At 39.6% G+C, this 21,081-nt stretch overlaps 2 protein-coding genes across 2 annotated transcripts; one reads left to right on the top strand and one right to left on the bottom strand.

Annotated features, from left to right (window-relative positions):
• Window positions 1-692: 692 nt before the first annotated feature.
• zranb1a (zinc finger, RAN-binding domain containing 1a) lies at window positions 693-16,076 on the bottom strand. Its single transcript, XM_087784245.1, has 10 exons — window positions 15,607-16,076; window positions 14,390-15,232; window positions 8,677-8,864; window positions 6,335-6,488; window positions 5,717-5,788; window positions 4,014-4,212; window positions 3,817-3,937; window positions 3,606-3,735; window positions 2,300-2,529; window positions 693-1,347 (listed from the first exon to the last, which is right to left on the bottom strand). Exons 2-10 carry the CDS (start codon window positions 15,201-15,203, stop codon window positions 1,132-1,134), a joined length of 2,124 nt encoding a protein of 707 aa, XP_087640371.1. The 5' UTR covers window positions 15,204-15,232; window positions 15,607-16,076; the 3' UTR covers window positions 693-1,131.
• A 1,491-nt stretch (window positions 16,077-17,567) lies between these two features.
• hpdl (4-hydroxyphenylpyruvate dioxygenase-like) lies at window positions 17,568-20,895 on the top strand. Its single transcript, XM_087782851.1, has 5 exons — window positions 17,568-18,187; window positions 18,427-18,593; window positions 18,664-18,815; window positions 19,491-19,609; window positions 19,979-20,895. The coding sequence occupies exons 1-5, from the start codon at window positions 17,577-17,579 to the stop codon at window positions 20,160-20,162; spliced, it is 1,233 nt and encodes a 410-aa protein (XP_087638977.1). The 5' UTR covers window positions 17,568-17,576; the 3' UTR covers window positions 20,163-20,895.
• The last annotated feature ends 186 nt before the right edge of the window (window positions 20,896-21,081 follow it).

Consider the following 21,081-nt stretch of genomic DNA (forward strand, 5'->3'; position numbering starts at 1 on the left):
ACGACGAATGGTGTTGCATGTAGGATGACTTAGCAGATGTTTTGGTTGTTTTTTTTCCGAGTGTCAAGGTCATGTTTGCTCCAATATACACTATGTGAGAAAACATTGTTATATCGCAATATTCTCCTTTGACTATACTGTATGGATTTTCTTTTTGGCTTTCAAATGATATTACTTTAAATAATTAAATAGTATAAAATAACTGGATTAATTTATAATTAACTTGCAAATATTCACTGCATTTGTTCATTTTTGTGTTGCAATTCAACTTTGGCCGCTAGTCATTACATCCTCCACAGCCTAAGGAAAAATGAGATTTTGGCGATGACTGAGGACGAGAGGATACAGTGGACTCCAGCAGCTATTAAAGCTGATGTTCGGACATATTTAGCTTTCAAAACGAATGAAATCGGTTACGACTTCATCAAGAGTCATGTGGTCTGTAAATTCTGCAACACCAGAGTCAAGTACTCGACAATACTACAAATACATCTTTGAACCCTTCAGTATCGCAATATATCGCGATACATATCTGCAGATTCTCTCCCACACACACCCGCAGTACAAAGTATCTCGATGGTTCCAAGAGAGTCAACTCTTCTCAGTCCAGTTTCCTTCATAACATTGACTCGGATCTAAACTAACATCAAGTCGTTTTTGGTCTAATGTGAGCAGAAGATCGAAGCGACAGATGCAAGTGAGTCAAATTTAATATCAATGCACTTCATTCAAACAGGCGTTTCCTCCCCTCCCCCCACACCGGCCACTACACTCGGCAGCACAGTCAGTAACGTCGCGTCCCCCCCGCCTGAAAAACAATCTGTGCAAAATAAATACTTCAAGACTCAAAGGAATCAAACTCAAGATCTTTGCAGCACAAAACACAAATAAATAGAACCAGGAGGGAGAAGCAGGGAAGTCGCTATTTGGGTTTTTCCTCTCCGTCGGCGGCGGAGAAACAAATAGTGCAAGATAAGTTCCTTAAATACAGAAGGTGGAGTTTCTTCCCTCGAGGACGCAGGAGCCTCCGTGTGCCGTCGGAGGAGGAGCAGGGATCCGGACTCGGCTGGTTCTTCTATCCCACACATGCACAGGTCTCACCCACAGGAAATGTACAGGAGTCCCAGACGTTCACTCGTCTTCGTCCTCCTCTTCCTCGCCGTCCGAGAGGGAGGGGCAGGGCCGGAGCTGACGGTAGCGCTCCAGCCACTTCTCCACCATCTGAGTGACCAGCGGGTGGTTGCGGCGCCGAGAGCTCTTCTGCAGGGCGGCCAACGTCCCGCCCTCCGTCACGCAGCAGTCCAGCCACTCGCGCAGCAGCTTCTCCTGCTGCTCCTCGTTCCCCATCTGACGACACAAAGAGGTCTCGGGTTCAAAACCTGACAGTCATTCATCCCTGTTTGTCTTTACGTTTGCTTAGTTACGAGCAACTTCAACGGCAATTACACTGCTCCACCAGTGGGGGGAGCCAGACTCCAATCAAGTTAAACATATTCTCAGAGAAAAACACTATTTTAACAAAAATATCATTTTAATTCGCTTTTTTTTTTTAACCTAATATTATTTTAATCTTTGTTTAAATCCAACAAATATTGGTGGTGAATATGTAAATATAAGATTTCCTCTCATTATTAATGTGATCATTTGTTAACCAACAAAAAAAAAAAAAAAAAGACCGTTTGAAGGTTAAATTAAAATTCTACATTAAAAAATACAGAAATATATTTCAAGATGGTCTTGATTTTTCCATCGTCAACAAGTGGTGGCGCTAAATACCAGGAACGAATATTGTTTTGATTGTTTAAGCCAGGGCCGGGTCTAGGCAGGGGCAAGAGGGGGCCTGGCCCCCTCAAATAAATGTTGTGCCCCCTCAAACTTACATGTAAGTAAGTAAGTAACAGAACAATGCCCCCTCAAGATTTGTTGCTGCCCCCTCATACATGCCTGTCTAGACCCGGCCCTGGTTTAAGCGCTTTGTGACCCTGGTCTGGAAAAGCGCTATATAAATAAAATTACTTACTTACGTTATGATACAGAACCTCCAAAGTTCCTCAGTATTGTTACTGAGATATTATTATTACAACTGGAAACAGTATCTTGAACGAACTTATAATAAATAAACATTTTTATCATTTAATTAAGAAGTTGTGTCCAGAATTATCAAGAGGGAACTTTAGGCACCAACACACTTACATAGACACTTAAAAAAGCTAAAAATAGATGATCATTCTTTGATGTAAGATCTGATCAAAGAAAACAACAAATGTTTCTCAGGTCATCTCAAGGTCGGCCGGTTTACCTCTTGCGCCGACAGGAAGTGAACGTGCAGCAGCTTCCTCTCGCTGTCCACCAGAGGCAGGAACGTGACGGTGACGTCGTCGTCAGTGTTCAAGTTGGCGCCGGCGCCGCGATTGTCGTAGCCGTCGTTCTCCATGGCAACCAGCGCAGAGAAGTGACCGCGAGTGTAGCCCAGAGCGATCGGACTCTTCCAGCAGAAGCTCTGCTCCCACAGCAGGGGGAGGTAGACGCCTGTGGACACACGGTTGTTAGAGGTGTGGAAGAACAGGTGGAATAACAGGTATAATGCTTTGAACACTCCTTCAATGATGAATCCCTCGATTCTTGTGTCATGATGCACCATGATGACTTATTTAAAAGGGACCTCAACAGGCGGATAGCAATTTTCCTGGCAATCAAATGAATATAATAAATCTAACATCTTCGTTTTCTTTGCATTATCATTAATGGTTGACATAATATTATTTCTCTTATTTATTAATATTAAACTGTCTCCACGGTCTTTAAACTCTGTTTTCAACTCATCAAATTTCAATAGTTTAGCGAGTCACAGATGAAATGTATTTTGATATTTGGATATAAAACTGACTCCTTCAAGAAACATCTTAAGACTTTCTTATTCGTGCAGGCTTTTCCTTGATTTTATGGGACTCCCGTGTTGTTCTCAGTGTTGTCTTGATCTTTTAACTATATATTTTTGGAGTATTGATTGTTTAAGCGCTTTGTGACCCTGGTCTAGAAAAGCGCTATATAAAGATAAATTACTTACTTAAAAATAATAACCATGAAAGAAACAAGGGAAAAAAAAAAAATTCTCTACTCAAAAAGTAACAAAATAAAAACAATTTTGGAAGTAAATGCACTTTCAGAATAATAAAGAAACTAAAATGTGACTTCCAAATGTAAAAGAACAAAAGTGTAACTTGTCAAACGGCTAGCGTTAGCCGGCTAGCCTCTATACCCGTCTACAAATGTTTATTCTGCACTGCCGTTTGTGATGGAAAAGTTTTATTAACTACAAGGGTGGGAGGGAGCGGTCGTGTTGACTCACAGTTGAAATATGCAGATCATTTGTTTTTGCTAGTATTTATTAAATATGAGTTGCGTTAAAATAGTTGTGTAATTACAGTCAGCTGATCTCTATGCCATCATGGCAATTATATCCATTAAGATCTAGTTGTGACCCACAATTATTTTTTAACAAAATTTAATCACAAAACTCAACTTGAAAGATTTCCCTCAGTAGTTAAAGTGAATATATTTTCCAACACACGTCAGTTCTGACAGGCATAAACTCCAGCTCTCACCTTGAAAGCGAGTGTAGCCTAACGTTTCTCCACGGAAACTCTTGTAGTATTTCACTCCGTAGACGATGATGGGTCTGCGAAGAATGTGGGCCAGGACAAAGATGTGGGTCTGCTCCAGGCTGGCCCCGGGCTGCAGAGAACAACAACATTGATCAGACCGGCTGGAATGACGGCTCCGAGTGTCGGCGCAGGACTTCGGCTCCAGGACTACCTGGCTGGCCAGAGACAAGATGAAGGTCCAGTCTTCGTGCCACTGCTCCTCTCTCAGGGAGAAATGCAAACCGAAACTCTGCGAATACCACGACTCCCATTCTTTCCAGCGAGTGTAAAACCTTCAAAAAAAAAAAAAAAATCACATTTCAGCCCCTGAGGTTTGAGAGCTTATTCTCTCGCAGTTCCGGCTCTCACCAGTGGGAGCAGTCGTGCAGGCTGTCGTGCAGCGTCTTGCGCAGGACCGAGTCCTTGTCGTAGATCCCCCACGTGGCCTGCAGGACCGAGTCCAGAAGACAGTCTCCGGCCGTGCGGTTCCACAGAGCGTAGAGGCGACTGTCCAGGCGCGTCCCGACCTCCAGAGACCAGTTGATGACCGGAGACTCTTCCTCCAGCTCTGGAGGGACACCGAGGACATGAAGGTTAAACTGAAGCTTCTAAATATGACTTATTTAAAACCTGACACTTGATTTTCTTCACTATTTACATGTCATTTGACTGAACATGCAGGATTACCATGGTTGGATTTTGCCGGGAGTTATAAAAACACAACGTTTGTCATCAACTTACACACTCAAATGTAGTCAAAACAGAAGCTGAAGTTAGTGATGATAAATAAAACCTCTGAACCACATCAGGGAAATCAATGACCGCAGGAGTCGCTTTGTTTGCTTTAGCTTTTCACATCTTTAGCTTCTTTTTATTCAAAATTAATGAATCAAATGATCAGATTTTCCCCACAGTGTGGTTTTATATTGTTAAACCGTTCCCGTTTTAATCAAAATATATTAAATAATTCATGGTTGAATAAAATTTTAAAAACAAACAAGTCTGATCTGTTCAATGTCCTCAAACTAAATGGACATCGTAAGTGACCGTTATGTTTGATCTCCGTCGCGCTCCACGGATGGACTTCACACATGGAAGCTCCAAGACTGATGGATGACGGAGTGACTCACTCAGTTGTTTTCTAGAATAGTTGGTTTCCTTTTGAAAAGTCACTTATTTTTGCTTTACTTCCTCTTGTGCTGCGATGAGCTGAAATAAGAAGTGTTCCGTATACAACAGACATTACGTCAGTCGAGCGCGGCGCTACAGCAGTGATGCGGTCAATGTGCATTACCACAGAGATACTGATAGTTTAGGATTTGCTGTAACACATGTGACACATGTGACATCAAATCAGATTCACCCTTGAGTGCAACTGGTCCGGCAGAAATAAAGGTTGAGATTATTTGGTGATAAACGGTCGTTTACGAAATGAAATGGTCATCAATAAAAAAGTAACTCCTGTGTGTATCATGTGACTAACGGACAGAGATGAAAACATGGAATGACCTAAAGCTCTGTTTTTGTCAGAACATTGTCATATATATTGATGTAAGAACTTAAGTGTTATTATCATGAAAACAAAATGTCTAAATATCATTTTTGTTAAAAATAATTGTAATAATAATTGTTTGTGGTCATGTGTGGTTTGTTTGTACACTTTTCCATCTATTCTTTTTTTTGTCGATCGCTTTTATTTTGAAGGGCAATGTTCCGGTGGCAGGTAAAATAGTGACTAAGTCAGTGTCCAGAAAGAAAGAAAAGACGTTAACATAGATCGACGTATCATTTACCATATATAGTGCACAGCTGGAAGGTAAAGTTACATTTTTTATTCACATCACAATTGTTTTGATAACAGCTGTTGTATTGAACTACAAAAGTTAAAGTTACACTAATGAGATCAAGACTTGTTTGTGTCTGGAAAAAAAGGGTTTATTTTATTTTATTCTTTCTTAATAGAGTCTGAAATGTGGAACTTTGAAACTATGAACTACTTTTCTTCTTATGTTCATACATGACACATGTCAAGCTCAGAAAGCTAAAGCGTCAAACAGTAACAAAGCAAGTACCTTTCTGGACGTCTCGATCCAACACCTCATCAAACAGCTTCTCCTGGACAGCAGGGGGCAGGTCTTCGATATCTGCGGGGAGACGCACAATAAGAAAAGGCCTCATGTTGCATCGGTGGACATTATATTCCGGAGAGACACCAGACTGCTGTATAAAAGCTGCACGAGTCTAGAAAGTGTTGTTCAGAGTAAGAGAACATTCATGAAATGTCAGAGGAATCAAGCAGCTCTAGTTTAACCACAAACAACCAAATTAAAGACAGAAAACACGACAGCGCCGCAGCAAAATACGTTGAATTTCAAATATGTATTTAAAACACGCATACCATGAATACTCCCCAACTCTACTGCTATATACTGTGGGTTCTCAGCACACACACACAGACCACAGTCATTTACAGTGTTTTTTCAGGAGACTTTGGAGTAAACAAAAGAGACAATCAACTTCATCAACACACTATTAATGTCATTATTAATTACATAAAAATAGCCAATAGTTCAATAATATTGCAAATAATCACAACATCATGTTGTCATATGTTGTGTTTTTCGTAATGCCTTGAATAAACACAAAAAACATTATAGAGAATCATAAAAGTGGTCTGTGAGCATAAATACCTGCTGGGAGAGTAAAGGTGACCAGATCTGTGAGGAAGTAACAGGCAAAGTCTCCTTTGCGTTGGTGTAGTGACGCTGCAATCTCTCTGCGGATCTGTTCCGTCAGCTCGTGACAGACCATGGAGGGGATGCACTTCGCTGCCTGCTGGTTCACCTGCAGGACATGGAGGGCAGATTTAGGACCAAAACTTAATAGTAGACAGCAAATACACAACATAAGTTGGGTTCTTTGAAGTGTTTCAAGCCTCAAAGTTGCTGAGACTTATCTTAACAAATAAAATAAAACTCTTTCTACAACTTGAGCTTTCTTAAGTGGTAGTAACAATTATTAATAATCAATAATGAGTAAATGATCACTGCAAGAATTACTATCAAAAGTGAAGTAAGGAACATGATACACTTAACAAACTAGGTCGTCTGTTCAGTTGACCTACGATAATTAGTCAAGCTTTATAGTCGTTCTCATGAGCGTCATGAAATCGTGCCTCTTTAATCCGCTTGTCCCTTCAACAAACCACATCAGCATCACTCCCGAGAGGAAGCCGTGACACAGCATCCAGGTTAATCCTCTTAACCTCGACTGCTGTGGCACTCGTGTGCTTTACATGCAGCCGCTCAGAACACTGCTCTGTGGTTCACAACAATCGTGGCGTGTGACGCGGCTGTCATTATAGAAGATTGACATGACTAGTTGTCAAGTAGGAGCTACAATACTCAAAGACGGAACGCATAAGCAACAGAGCTCAACTGAACCGACGTCAGACTTTATTAGCAATAAGAACGATATCATCTGATACCAAATAAAATCAACAACATTAACGGATTAACTTTGAGCATTTCAATTATCTAGAACGTAAACAACTTAAATACGCTAAGACGACTTCACACAACAAAAACATTTGATAATAATACATTGTTTCTGAGGAAACTTTAGATATTTTTTTACCTTGATCATCCAAGATGATTTGAATTGGAACGGTTCCGTAAACAAAGCTTTACTATTTTACAACACAGATAGTTTGAGTGCTAATTGTTAAATCGGGCCAAATGTTTTAATATTAATATAGAAAGAATCTTTTTCTTAAGTTGTTGTCTTGTTTAACAAAAAAAATTGCTTTTTTTTTGGTACTATTTAGCACTGCATTTTGGGATCAATAAAGTTTTACCTTACCTTACCTTATAATGCGTTACGTGTAAGAACCATCTTAACGTCTTTCTTAAATATGCATTTAATTCAACTCGATAATCTTAGGGGGTTGATAGTGAGTTTCCAAGCCAGACCAGGTGAGAACCTCTGTGATGATCATGTCTCAGAAATGAAACAAGTTTTAACATTTTAAACAATAATTCCTCAAATGTTTTTAAAACACTATTCCAAACTTGTTTGTCTTGACGTTTACCATTTCAACCAAATCTTGAACATAAAAATAATTGAATTTCTAAGTTTTCTAACCTTTATTTCTGAAGGTTTTCATCTCTGGTCGTTTAGGTTTGAAATGTAAAAAGGTTTTGGACATGATTTATCAAACCAAAGATGAGTTCATGAATAATTGCATCAAAGTGCTTCTCTGTATTGATGTGTTGCCAGAATATGTACTACAGGCAACAGGATATAATTAAATAGAGCGATTAGGCATCTGCACCGTCAATATATCAAACACAAACACTGACAAGACAAATAAACACTATATTTTGATCAATTCGATTCTATCAGTAACTGCAGTTACATTTTTTCACCATATGAATAAAAAAAAAACTCTGATCAGAGATTACATTTCTGTTTAAATGACACTAAAAATGGTCATAAATAAAAAATAACTACTCCACATTATCAACTGAGCAAAAACAGCCTCACATGTAGAAGAAGAGACATTTCCTCCTTGTAACTTCCTCTATCCCTTTGTAAACAAACCATGGCCAAGAAAAGAAGCGACACACAGAGAATATTACTTCAACATCATTTCAAAATGAACGTTCACCTGGGGCTGGAAACGGTTCTGTTTGTTTTGGACTCTAGTCAGAAAGCTCAGCTGCTCATACCTGCTGCTCCAGTCATGGAGATGGATGGAACCAGTCCCCAGAACCTCATTTTGCTTGGCATTCATTTAGTGAGGGGAACGGTTGGATGTCACGCGGCGGTAAAAATACACACTTAACAAAAACTCAACCTAAACAGGGACAGACGCCCCCGGTCGATGATCAGCATAAACAACTTATCCAGGTCTAAATTAAATTTCATTACATACATGCTAGATTTATTTCATTTTAAATGGCTATTAAATCTCCACACACTTGACTAAAAAAAGCGCTCTTTAGAACAGATGTCTCGTGACCACACTGACCTCAGTGAGCAAGATGGCGAGCATGTCCTGCCTCCGAAAGCGGATGGCCAGATGCACCAGGGTGAAGCCGACGTCGAACGCAGAAGAGCGGTTGAGAAGCTGCACCTCCTCAGCAGTGAGCTGTCGAGCGATGTCACCTCCAGATGATTTGTAGGCTTCTATGGCTGCCAGATCTCCTTCCACCACACCTAGAACAGAGGAAAGACACCGTGTTATTGACTTAAAATCCATTTAAAACGCACTTATATTGGTGGATGAACTTCGATGACGAGATTTTGTCAAAGAATATATATTATATTTAAGAGTCAACAATTTAAACACTGAAACAGTATCGGTTTCAGCCTGAATTTAATTGTCAGAGGCTAATTTTAGCAAAAAAGGAGGAGTCAAAATAAAAATAGTTTCCCTCCTGAAAACTAGATAACCTGGGTTTTCCTTCAACGCACAAACGTGCTTCCACTTTCACACATTTCATCTGTCCCTCTATATTCATTAGGTCTGTATCGAATCTAAAGCACTCGTAGACCACAACAAATATTTTGGCGTGCTGTAAAAGTTAAATGATATTTTTTTCAATCCAGTAAATACGGCATGAGTTAAGTCATCACTAGTACAGTCACAGTGTGGTTTTGTATCATATTGAGAACAATCAAGAAACATCTTAAGACTTTTTTATTTGTTCAGGCTTTTCCTTGATTTTCTGGAACTCCTGTTGTGTTATCAGTTTTATCTTGCCCTTTAAAGTATATACTTTATTGAATATTGTTTTGATTGTTTAAGCGCTTTGTGACCCTGGTCTGGAAAAGCGCTATACAAATAAAAAATACTTACTTAATTATAGATTCAAAAAACAAAAAGGAAAGCAAAAACACCTGCACCGTTTTATCCAATGAAGAGAGGTGACGTGAAAGACCTATCGAAGATATGACCAGGCAAACATCATCGACAACAGTAGGAGGAGTTTCAAGTCAGCTCAGGTGAAACGGATGTTTGGAATAGTTTCTAGAGCGGAAAAAGTAATGGCTGACGGGTCGGAATGAACGAGTAAACGACATTTGATTTGTCAGTGATGAACACATCCCGGCTACACCCCAGGAGTCATAAATCTCAAACGGTTGATGAAGAGATATTTGAAAAGCCTCCAGCGATTTAGGAATGGATTGGATTGCGGTTTGGAAAGGATCCAACTGGGTCTTCTCTTGCAACAGAGACCTCCAGAGAGACTTGCCAACAATCTCTCCGCAGATCAATATTTAACAAAAGGTTTCCATTTGACATCGCTCAGTGCTCGGACCCGGTCAAAAATATTATGAGGAAAGGATGAAGCCTCCGTCACGGGGAACTTTGGAGTTTATGATAGCGACGGTCACACAGAGGACAGATTATAGTCGTAAGCTTCCAGAGGAACTCGCAGTCGACATCTGTTATCAGATGAGTGAATTACAGATCGTCTGATTCAACCTCATGTATATTACAGGATTAAATAATCAACTCTTTGGCACAGAAGGGAAGAAAAAAAACATGGCATTAAAAAGAAAAGGTGGAGAATGATGTTTCAAATTTAAATCACAATTAGAAAAAACAAATAAAGAAGTCAAGTACATGAACAGGTCACGGCAGTGGAGATACCTACACAACACCAGACTCTTTACACCTCAAGAAAGTTTCTTATCATCATTGTAGATGCATTTTATTTCATTTCATTTTTGTTCTTTTTCATGGCTTTATATGCAACAGCTTAAAACTGGCCCTTGAAAAATAATGCCGGTATTAAATCTGCAAAAGATACTTTTAATACGGCTGGGAATTTGATTTTAAGTTGCACATTTAGCTTTTTCTTTTCTTTGGGCTGAAGTGAAAGTGTCGAGCACAGGGGATGGTGCTTCTTGTGATATTCCAAAATTGATGGATTGATCAAGTTATCATGAATGGTCTTAACATGAATTCTTTTGATGGTTATTGCCACAGAGAAATAAAGTCACTGTGGGTTATTTTTAAAGGAACAAATCAGACAATTCTAGGAACGAAAACCATCATTCTGACAAAGTAAAGTCATCAGATCAGAGAATATCTGTCTTTGCATGAAAACCTTTATTGGTTACTTGTAGTTTAACCACAAGCTGTTGAGAAGTGATGTGTACCGCCGGGGTTCATGCAGAGATAATGTTAATAAATAGCAACATCCTATGAAGTCTAAGATCTTTCTCGATAAACCCCTTGCAACGATATTGTCGCGTTTCTTACACACGTTTTAGTAAAGCAATGATTGATTTAAACAATACTTGAGTGCCGGGGCTCTCTGTGGTCTAAGAAGACATTTCAAAAGTGTCATAATCGGACAGAATTGATCCATTGATTAACTGATTACTGCAATAGTTATCTAAGGAGGAGTCAGCGAAGTAGCAAAATCTTGCCGACTTCCTTGACGTAATAGTTCAGCCGAAATTCAAATTTCAGGAATTGTTCAGTAAGAACTGAAACAAGTCTGTATATTTTCATATTCTGTATGTTTGTAGAGGAAGCTCTGGAGTCTATCAGCTCCAGCTACAAATGTATCCTCATTCAAACACATTGCAAGTGTCTCTATTCAATGTTGGCCTAGAATCTTTCGCTAAAAAAACAAACCTAAAATATAAAGTTGTTAATTCTTTTTCAGAACAATTCCTAATGTCAAAGCTTCAATACAAGATGGGCATTGCAGATGAGCACAGAAGACGTATTTGGATGTTTTAAGTTTGTCTTTTTTTTTGGAGGAAGATGAAGACCTAAGAAGAACTAATATTCAGTTCATTAAAATGTACTTCTAATCGTCTAAAACTCTAAAAAGGAAAACTACCTCAACCTTTAGTCGACATGAAAATGAAACTTGGGAACATTTAAGTGTTAGGAAAACTTGACATTTTATCTTGGAGGGCAAACAATGGATCTGTTGAATATGAGGAGCAACTGCTTGTAAGTAAGTTATTTATATTTATAGAGCGCTTTTCCAGACCAGGGTCACAAAGCGCTTAAACAATCAAAACAATACCCAATAAAAGATATACTTAAAAGGTCAAGACAACACTGAGAACAACACAGGAGTCTCAGAAAATCAGAGAGAAGCCTGCAAGAATAAAAATGTCTTGCCCTTACTGGGTCACGAAAAAGGGAACAGAGATTGAAAGAAAACAAAGATAAGTGTCAAGAGATATTTTGTCCAAGATACAACAAGGAAAATAACTTCACTTTCAATAAACGATGGTTTTGGTGCCATAAAGTAAAGATAAAACATGTCAATTGACAAGATTGACTAACATCCATTTCTTACGTAAACGTTGCATATCCATTATTGATGCCATCAAATTATTTTATCCACTAATATCCCTGACCTTGTTTTTCAGAAACAATATTCAGCAGGTGAGAACAGCTCAGTTATATTTGTCTTTTAGCACAAGGCTTAAAATGAAGGTCAACAAGATGGTAAATAGATCCTTTCCCTGTGTAAACACAAAAACACACGCAAGATGTGAGATTCGAGAAGGACAAAAAACAAGTGTAATCAGGGCAGAGGTCAAAGGTAAAACGCTCACAAGAGGCCTTCGTGTCATTTTTTTTTTTTGTTGACCACGGTTTATGTCCTGTCAAGGCTATTTCTGTGCCTCAGGGGCCCCTGGACAGCACATAAGCACCACTGTTTACAGAGACGGTTGACAGAGTGCCAGGAGAGTCTCTGGCCCAGAGGCTCTACTCCTGCCCTGCTGCCCAGACTGCCCATTCATCCACACCAGCTGGGAAGCATTCACATCCTCTCCTATTCTCAAAAGACACTCTGAGGTGGAGAGCGAGGACAGCCAGGGTCGAGTGATGAGCTGGATCAAATAGCAAAAGTGCTTTTTCAATAGTGTCGCTCAACTTTGCTGTTACAATTGATTTTTAAAGCAATATTTGTGCATTTTTCTATATCACCACCTACCAAAACATTTAAAGTTCCCTATAGTATAGTGTCCAAATATTTGTATTTGATTTTGTCAGAAATTGTGAAATTAAGTAAAATACATTCTGATTTTTTTTAAATACATTTGATAAATGATCTGAATGGTTTAAGCTCCAAGTCAATGTAATCATCAACACAGATGTTACACAACCACATAATGGGTGGATGTAGTTAATACACGACATGCTGAGGTTTGCTTTCATCCAGGCCGAGGCAAGATCGCAGCAAAACATCTACTTCCAGACGGTTCCGTTTTACTTCAAACATCATCGGAGTGGTGGATAAGGGGGAAAGAAAGAGGGCTGACATGACTGCGAAATTAAAGTCTGTCTGGCTTCTGTGGTTATGGGCCTTTTGTTAACTCCCAGTCACGATAGCAAAGTGACTTTGGCACTGACTTTTCTCAAAAGCAATCCTTTGAAATAAAGTATGAGAATGTTCTTACGGTTAAACAGCTATGTAGAATTGATACAATTGAGTTTGCTAAATGCTAAAACAATGATTGGAGAGTATAAAATTCGAAATAAATATTGTGAATAATCTTTTTTGTACAAGAGCCTATGAAGATAAAATGTGATTGCAATGTGTTTCATCAACCTTTGACTCACCAGACATCACCATGGAAAGAAGCGTGTCCTCACTATAGCAACCATGAACAGTTCAGCAAAGAGGAAACGTGTGGACTATTAAAACAATACTCCACATTCAATAATGCTCAGGATTTGAAGGTTGTCTTAAAATGGTGTAACATAACCCACTTCTTTATCAACTTCCTTGTTTATTCATATTGAAAATGAGTCTCAACTTTACAGTCTAACATTTCTGTCTTGAAAGTAAAACAGCCATTCTTTACTGTTGTAAGGAAACTTGATATTTTATCTCGGAGGGCGAACAATGGAACTGTTGCTGAGGAGCAACTGCTTGTGTGACAAAGCACTGGGTCACCAAAAAGGGAACAGAGATAAAAAGAAAACAAAGATAAGTGTCAAGGGATATTTTCTCCAAAATACAACAAGGAAGACGTTTGCGTAAATGAAGATAACTTGTTCTTTAAAAAAAAACAACTATGGATTTGGTGCCATAAGTAAGTAAAGATCCAACATGATAAACAATCGATTAAACAGCATCTGATTCTTGCGTAAACTTCATGTTGTAAATCGACGATTAATGCCATTATTTTAGACTATATCCATGACCTTGTTTTTTTAGATTTAAAAAAGGTGCAGGTGAGAACAGCTCAGTTATTTTTGTCTTTGGGTATGAGGGTGAAATGTTGAGTCATCTGTAAAACAATCAGAGACGCTCCTATAGGTAGAAAGAAGTCGAAATAGTTGACGGAAAATATAGATTCGCCGCTTAAGATTATAGTATGCATGATGTTCATTCATAGATTACGTTCATCCCTCATAATCTGCACCATGTTTAAGTATTTTATAATTCATCGGCTTCTTGACATCATAGATGGAAGTTGACAGTCATCAACCACTTGTGTATTAAGTAATAAAAAAGCAGAATTCAAAGTGAATATCAACAGTAAGCCGTTAATGTTACTACTTTGTTATGGTCACTGTTAACTTCCTGGCTCGACTCTGGAGCGCCGGTGCGTTTGCTTCCCCGACAGGTTCAGACCTGCCACTACATAACTGATGGCAGGGAGCCAGACGTTTTAAAAAGTGACACATGATCATCTTTTTAAATGGACGATATTTTCATGACACAAACACATCCCAGCACACGTACCTGCACACGCACTGAGGAACAGCCAGTCCGTCTTCCTCATCCTGTTCCTGATCTGTTTCAGCTTCTTGAAGTCGAGCTCCTGGTCGTCCTTGATGCTCATGGCTCCCGCCGCCAGCTCGATCCTCTGGAAGTCCATTTTGATACGATCTTCCCTCTTGGGCACAGGGGGTGACCTCCTCTGGAGTTGACCGCCGCTGCAGCCCCCCCTCCACCTGGCTCTGTCCTGTTCGTTGATCATGATGGAAGGCTCCTCCGACTCGGCCCGCTCCACGGCTTCCTGGTTGTTGGGTTTGGGGTGGTTACACACCACGCAGCGCTCGGTTTTAGGATAGTTCTGGTAAGTGCAGGATGTACAAGTCCAATGCGTGTGGTGAGTGTTGAGTCTGTTTCTGTCGTTGTACTCCTCGCAGGGGTCCACCGGCGAGTGCGGGGTGCCACGGAGCCCCGTGTTGGAAGTGGACGTTTGTGGGTACTCTGTGGGGCTGTTGGTTCTGGGGCGCTGGCACAGACATTGCGTGCAGCGGACGGCGCGGGGCCAGTTCAGGTACGTGCACATTTGGCAGGACCACTTGTTTGTGATCTCCGCCATGGAGGAGGGTCTGACCCGGGGTCTGGCGCTGGAGTCCGGGCAGATGAGGAGGTTGCCGCCGCCGTCGGTTCCGGTGATGTCGGGATCGGGCCCGCTCTCGTAGGGCTCCTCCGTGATGATGGGACCCATGGATCTCTGAGCCCGACACATGGTGCACTTGACGGCGGTCGCCCAGTTCTCGTAGGTGCAGTAGTCGCAGGCCCACTTCTCCTTCACTTCTGTCATGGTGGTGGATCACTTTGGATGAGGTCGGTCTGGGAGAACGACAAGCAAGGTTTTTAGTGAGCAAAAAGACAGTAAGACGGACATGTCGAGCTGAGAATAGCGACAGAAGAGCGAGCACAGAGGTCAGGATCTTAGATGTAGGAGCAGGAGTTGAGGAGCAGCTGCGAATAATGAGCAGGAATGGAGGCGAACAACCTGGACTCACATGACGGCTTCATGTCACCCTTCAGTCCGCCTCTCACCCCTGCTAGCTGGCTCGGGCTTCACGTCAACAGTAAAAAAAAGCAACATCCCTGAGCGAAGTCACAACTTGTGAAGAACGAGTTTGTAGGTTTCTTACCGTCGCTGTTCTCGTCCTGTGACTGCAGGTGAAAAACAACACAAAAAAAACACAACAACAAACCTTCGAGTCTCTACTCCTGCTGCTGCTGCTGCTCCGACGATTCTTTCCCAAACGGAGTTGCTGTTTCCCCCTGTTTAGTCGCTCACATTTTCAGCTTTTTGTTCACGCGTGGAAGCCTCGTAGGAAAACAGAATGACCACAGCAGTGCAGTCGAACGCCTCAAATCGTGGCGTATATTCGCGACACTCGGTGGTTTACATGGCTCTGGTGTTTAATGGCGGCGACACAGACAAATGATAGCAGTCAGCAGAGCAGGCGGTGAGCCGTTCGTCCACGAACTGGAATCCGCGAACGGATCTAAAGTCCGAGCGGGGGGAGAATCGCGTTGAATTGAATGTAAAATTCCAGTCATTTCATTCTAATGAGGTTAGAGTCTGTTATTTATTTTTATTTTATCCTGGTGTCAATATCCTGGTGTTATTAAAAAATATAATAATAAAAAAAGACCATTACTCCAGTTTGACTCGTCTGATACAAACTAGAATATACTAGAATATACTAGAATATACTAGAATATATGAGTACGTGTAAAACAATACCTACATGGATGCAGGTGCATGGGCTGCTAGAACTAGTTTGATTGACTCATAAATAGATTTGAGAAGTACAATATTTCATATTCAGGGGCTGGATCTATGTACCTTGTATTTGGCCCTGACCTCATCCATTACTCACAAAGGCTCCCCAACCACATGCTTCTCCCCATTGTACTAATATATATATATAGTGTATTAATGAAATATTTCGGCATTATTTGTACAAGTTGTGAACTCCCTGTAGGTTTTCAATATCATTTCCCTTTACAACAAATGGTTTTGGCTTTAGAGTGTGAAATAACTGCAGTCAAGGACGAGTTTATATGTAAAATAAGATGTAAAATGAAATTATATGTAACTTGTTTCGCAAAGTTACCTGAACATGCGATGACACATGTATAGATTCAAACAAACCAAGTCCCAGTGAAGAAGCGAACTTCCCACAACTGAGACGAGCCAAAATAAAACCTCGGCTGTTTCCGTCAGCGTTCGACCTTTTTCGAGCTTTTCGTGGAAGGTCAAAGACAGCGTCAGACTTTTCCACTTCATTTAATACACGTGAAATGGAAACGTTATGAATGACAAAACATTTAATAACATGAATTCAATTACATATATAATCAGCTACCGTTTTTCATGGTGTTTGCGGTTAAAACGTTCTATTTTGAGTAAATAAATATATACGAAAATTCTAAATCATGTTGAGAATTGATCATAAATGTTACAGGTTTTAAATACATGATATTTTTCATTTTCCTCGCCAGAAATTTAAATAATCATTTAGAAAAGCAATTCAAGGGATTATAACAATTCATTTATACGTTTGACTTTGGTATTTTAAAACAAAACAAAACAACAAATTAACTGCATTATCGATAGCCATGGACTTTACAGACCCACTCCAATTTCGTCATATAAGTAAGTAAGTAAGTAATTTGTATTTGTATAGTGCTTTTCCAGACCAGGGTCACAAAGCGCTTAAACAATCAAAACAATATTCAATAAAGTATATATTTTAAAGATCAAGATAAAAACTGATAACACAACAGGAATTCCAGAAAATCAAGGAAAAGCCTGAAACCTATTATACGTTAGCATTTACCTAAACAGAAAAACATAGGTTTATATATTATTGTTTGTTTCATTTTGTACGACTTTCATTTCGTAATAAATTATTTTTAATGCAGGTTTAATCTCGTATTAAAATAAATTAAAGCAAACAACCATTATTTGAGCGACCCTAAAAGTAAATCGTAAAAATCGAGTCCAAAAACAATTTAAAATAATATTTTTCTTTTAGCAAAATATTTCAATTTTACTTCGAAAGCGTTCTGTAAGGGGCGTGGCTTGTGCTGCCAATGGCCGCGTCCCATTCTCCATCTCGATACCTCGTCTATCTACTTCCACGCCCACTAACGGCGGCATCCAAAAAACATGGCAGCGCTCGTTCGCCGGTTACACCACATTACCATCCACGTGTCTAACGCGGACAAACTAAAAAACGACCTCATATCGAAGTTCAAGTTCAACTTTTTCGCGAGCAGGATTAATGACGAGTGCAGGCAGCTGGCGTTCAGGAAGGGAGCGGCGGTTTTTGTCGTGAACGAGAGGCCACGTTGTGGGGATGAAAAGGACGATGGAAAAGGGGTGCGATGTCTGTACGACGTGTTGTCGCCGTGGCCCGTGGACTCGGTGCGTAACGTGTGTTTCGAAGTGGAGGACGTGGAGAGGTCGTTCGAGGCGCTGAAGTCCCAGGGATGTCGTTTTCTGGCGCCCCCTACTGTCGTCCGGGACCATGACGGTCACGTGACGTACTCGGTGCTCAAATCCGTGGTGGGAAATGTGCGTCATACGTTGATCGACACGTCCAAATACAAAGGGAGCTTCCTGCCCGAGTTTAAGTCCACTCCTGAGGAGCCGGAAGTAGACGACGGTCCGGTGACTCACTTTGATCACGTGACCTACTGCTGCCCGAGGAAGACCTCAGAGGCGGTCCTGAGGTGGTACAAGCAGGTGTTTGGATTCCAGAGGTTACAACTCCAGAGGTGAGGCTCGAGCAACCCCTTATTCACTCAAGTTTTTAATAGTTTTTTTTTTTAATTTAAGACATCCATTTAGACACAAACACAAATAAAAATAGTTGTTGGGTGCAAAAATAATGCATATATATTGTGAATAACTGTTTATTTTTCTCTTGTCTGATAAATATGTGTTTATGGTTTAAGAATATTTACATTTGTACTAATAATTTGAAGCTTGTGAGGTTTTTGCCTTGTTCCGGCAGCCCAGAAGACGAAGACGAAGGCTTCCTGATCGACCAGGATGGTGTCGGTCTACGACTTAAAGCGATGGAGTACTGGAAGTGCAGTGAGAAGGGGATGGCTCTTCCGTCCTCCAGCGGGCACGAACCGGACTGCAAGTTCCTCATCGGAGAATCCCTTCCAGGACAAGGTGAGCAATAAAAAAAAAAATAAAGATCATGAACAACCATGTTGACATTTTCTGCTGATGGTTTCCTCAGGCAGCAACCAGGTTGATACATTTCTGAAGCACCATCAGTCCCCGGGTATCCAGCATATTGCATTATACACACAAAACATTATCTCTACCGCTCAAACCATGGCTGAGTCTGGGGTGAAGTTCTTCTCAACACCACTGGCCTACTATGAAGAGGTTTGTGATCTTTTACAAACCAATAAAACATCATAAATGATGGGAAATGTCTGCAAGTTAAAATTAATGTAAAGTTATTTGCAATGGGTTACACTCACCGTTTGTATTAAACTAATTAATTATTAATAATCACGTTCATTATAACACTATTATTATTAATAGTAATTTTGATAATGAATAATTGTCTTAATTCATTTCTACCTTCTTGAGCAGACAACCAAAGCTACTTAATTATTTATTTCAAATTGATTATCAACAATTAAACCTTCCCTTGCCTAAATATATAGTGGCTTTTTTTCCTTTTTCTTTATTTATTCTTTGTTTTGTTTTAAAGTATTGTGTCTTAACACTGCCCAAACTAGTAAATGGTTATAACCACATCTTAAATGAAGGTTGTATGATATTCAAGGAGCCATCTTTAACTTGTTGTTAGTACCATTTAGCAACCATTTATAAATTAAAATGAATGTATTGGAAAGTCTGACTTGAAGAACATTTTACTTTTGAAAGTTTAGAGCAAAAAGACATAAAAAGTCATTCTTAAATAATTGATTTTTAAATTAACAAATTGTATTAATATAGATTAGGATCTTTGATATTTCATGAGCCACATGTCTGGTTTATGGTTAAAAACTCTTAGTTAATTTGTCCCTCTTCGTCCTTCCATGTGTGCAGGCCAGTAAGCGACAGGAGATTGTACAAGCGAGACACAATCCTCATGTCCTGGCTCGATATGGAATTCTACTGGACACAAAGCTGGACCAGGATTCTTCGAGTATTAATGAGAAAAAGAAGTAAGAATGAATGTGTTATCTGACTATGTCAATATAACAAAGTTAGCCTTGTTCTGCCACATGCTAAGCAGTCATCGATGATTAAACTCGGTGTTACAGAAAGTCCTTTACTAATCCTGAAGATGTTTTTAATGACTGACGCAGTGCAAAACACTTGTTTATTTTAAGCCATATTGATGGATTTGAGACAGTTGTACTACTGGGCTTATATTTTAGTATTATATTAAGTCCCTTGATTTTCCCGAAACAGAACAAATAACTACACACAGCTTCTCAGATGGTGCAATAGAACAACTTGTTCTCTGCTGATGTTAAGCCATTTGTTTGATCAAAGCCTGATGACCTAATTGCTTCACATCTTGTCCTCAGATACCTCCTCCAGATGTTCACAAAGCCCATTTTCGCAGAGGACACGTTCTTCCTGGAGCTGATTGAGCGACAAGGAGCGACCGGCTTTGGTGAAGGCAACATCAAGGCCCTCTGGAAGGCTGTGAAGGCGGACATGGAGGACAATCAGGAATCAGAGCGCTCTGTAAAATCTGCTCAGAAATGATCAATCGCTACTTAACACATATTTAATATGCTTTTTATTCATCTCCCTCAGGCATATCCCAGTATGTTTGAGTATAAAGTGCTTTTTTTAATGTATAAAATTGAAATTGTCACCCACAGATGTTACTAAATTACTCAGATATGAGGATTTATAATGGTGTTGGGACAGAACTTCTTCCTGCCTGCGTTATCGATAAAGGTTGTTGTCATATATGTACATAAAAAAACATATTTTGGGTTAAACATGAACATTTCTGTATTCTCTACATTACTGTCAAAGCACTTTTATTGGTTGTGGTCAAAATGCACTGGACTTTTTAACAGAAATCTTGCAACAAAAAAACAAACATTCAATGAAAGAATGTACATAATGATGTTTTATATAGAAAGATTCATATAACCAGGCTTCATAGTGTTATGAAGGTGACTGAAGAGGTTTGTAAGAGTAACTCATGCTGTATTAGATAATCAATTCAGTGTTCAACAAAATCCTTGACAATTTGGCAGACAATATTTCTGTTTTTCACTTGAAAATAACATGGAAACTAATTTGTCAGAAAATGAATACAAGCTCAGTAAAGCAATACAATAAAAACTTTATGTAAGAACACCTTGTACAATGGGTTTTTGATGAATGGTTGGATTTTTTTTTTTTCAAAGAAAAGAATACCGACTATCAACTCGACTTAACACATCAAGGTTGAAAATTAAAAAAAATAAAACAAATCAAAAACCGACTTCTCCCATTTGGATTATTCTCTAGGTTTCCGTATTTTTAAAAGTTAGAAATACAGCGCTTTGTGACCCTGGTCTAGAAAAGCGCTATATAAATAAATATTACTTACTTTACTTACACTGTCGTGACATTGACTTCCGCTTCCGCACTTCAAAATAAAATGCAAACAAACACCATTTACCTT

This window comes from Callionymus lyra, chromosome 2 (genome assembly GCF_982586985.1).
Source record: "Callionymus lyra chromosome 2, fCalLyr1.hap1.1, whole genome shotgun sequence".
NCBI lineage: Eukaryota > Metazoa > Chordata > Actinopteri > Syngnathiformes > Callionymidae > Callionymus > Callionymus lyra.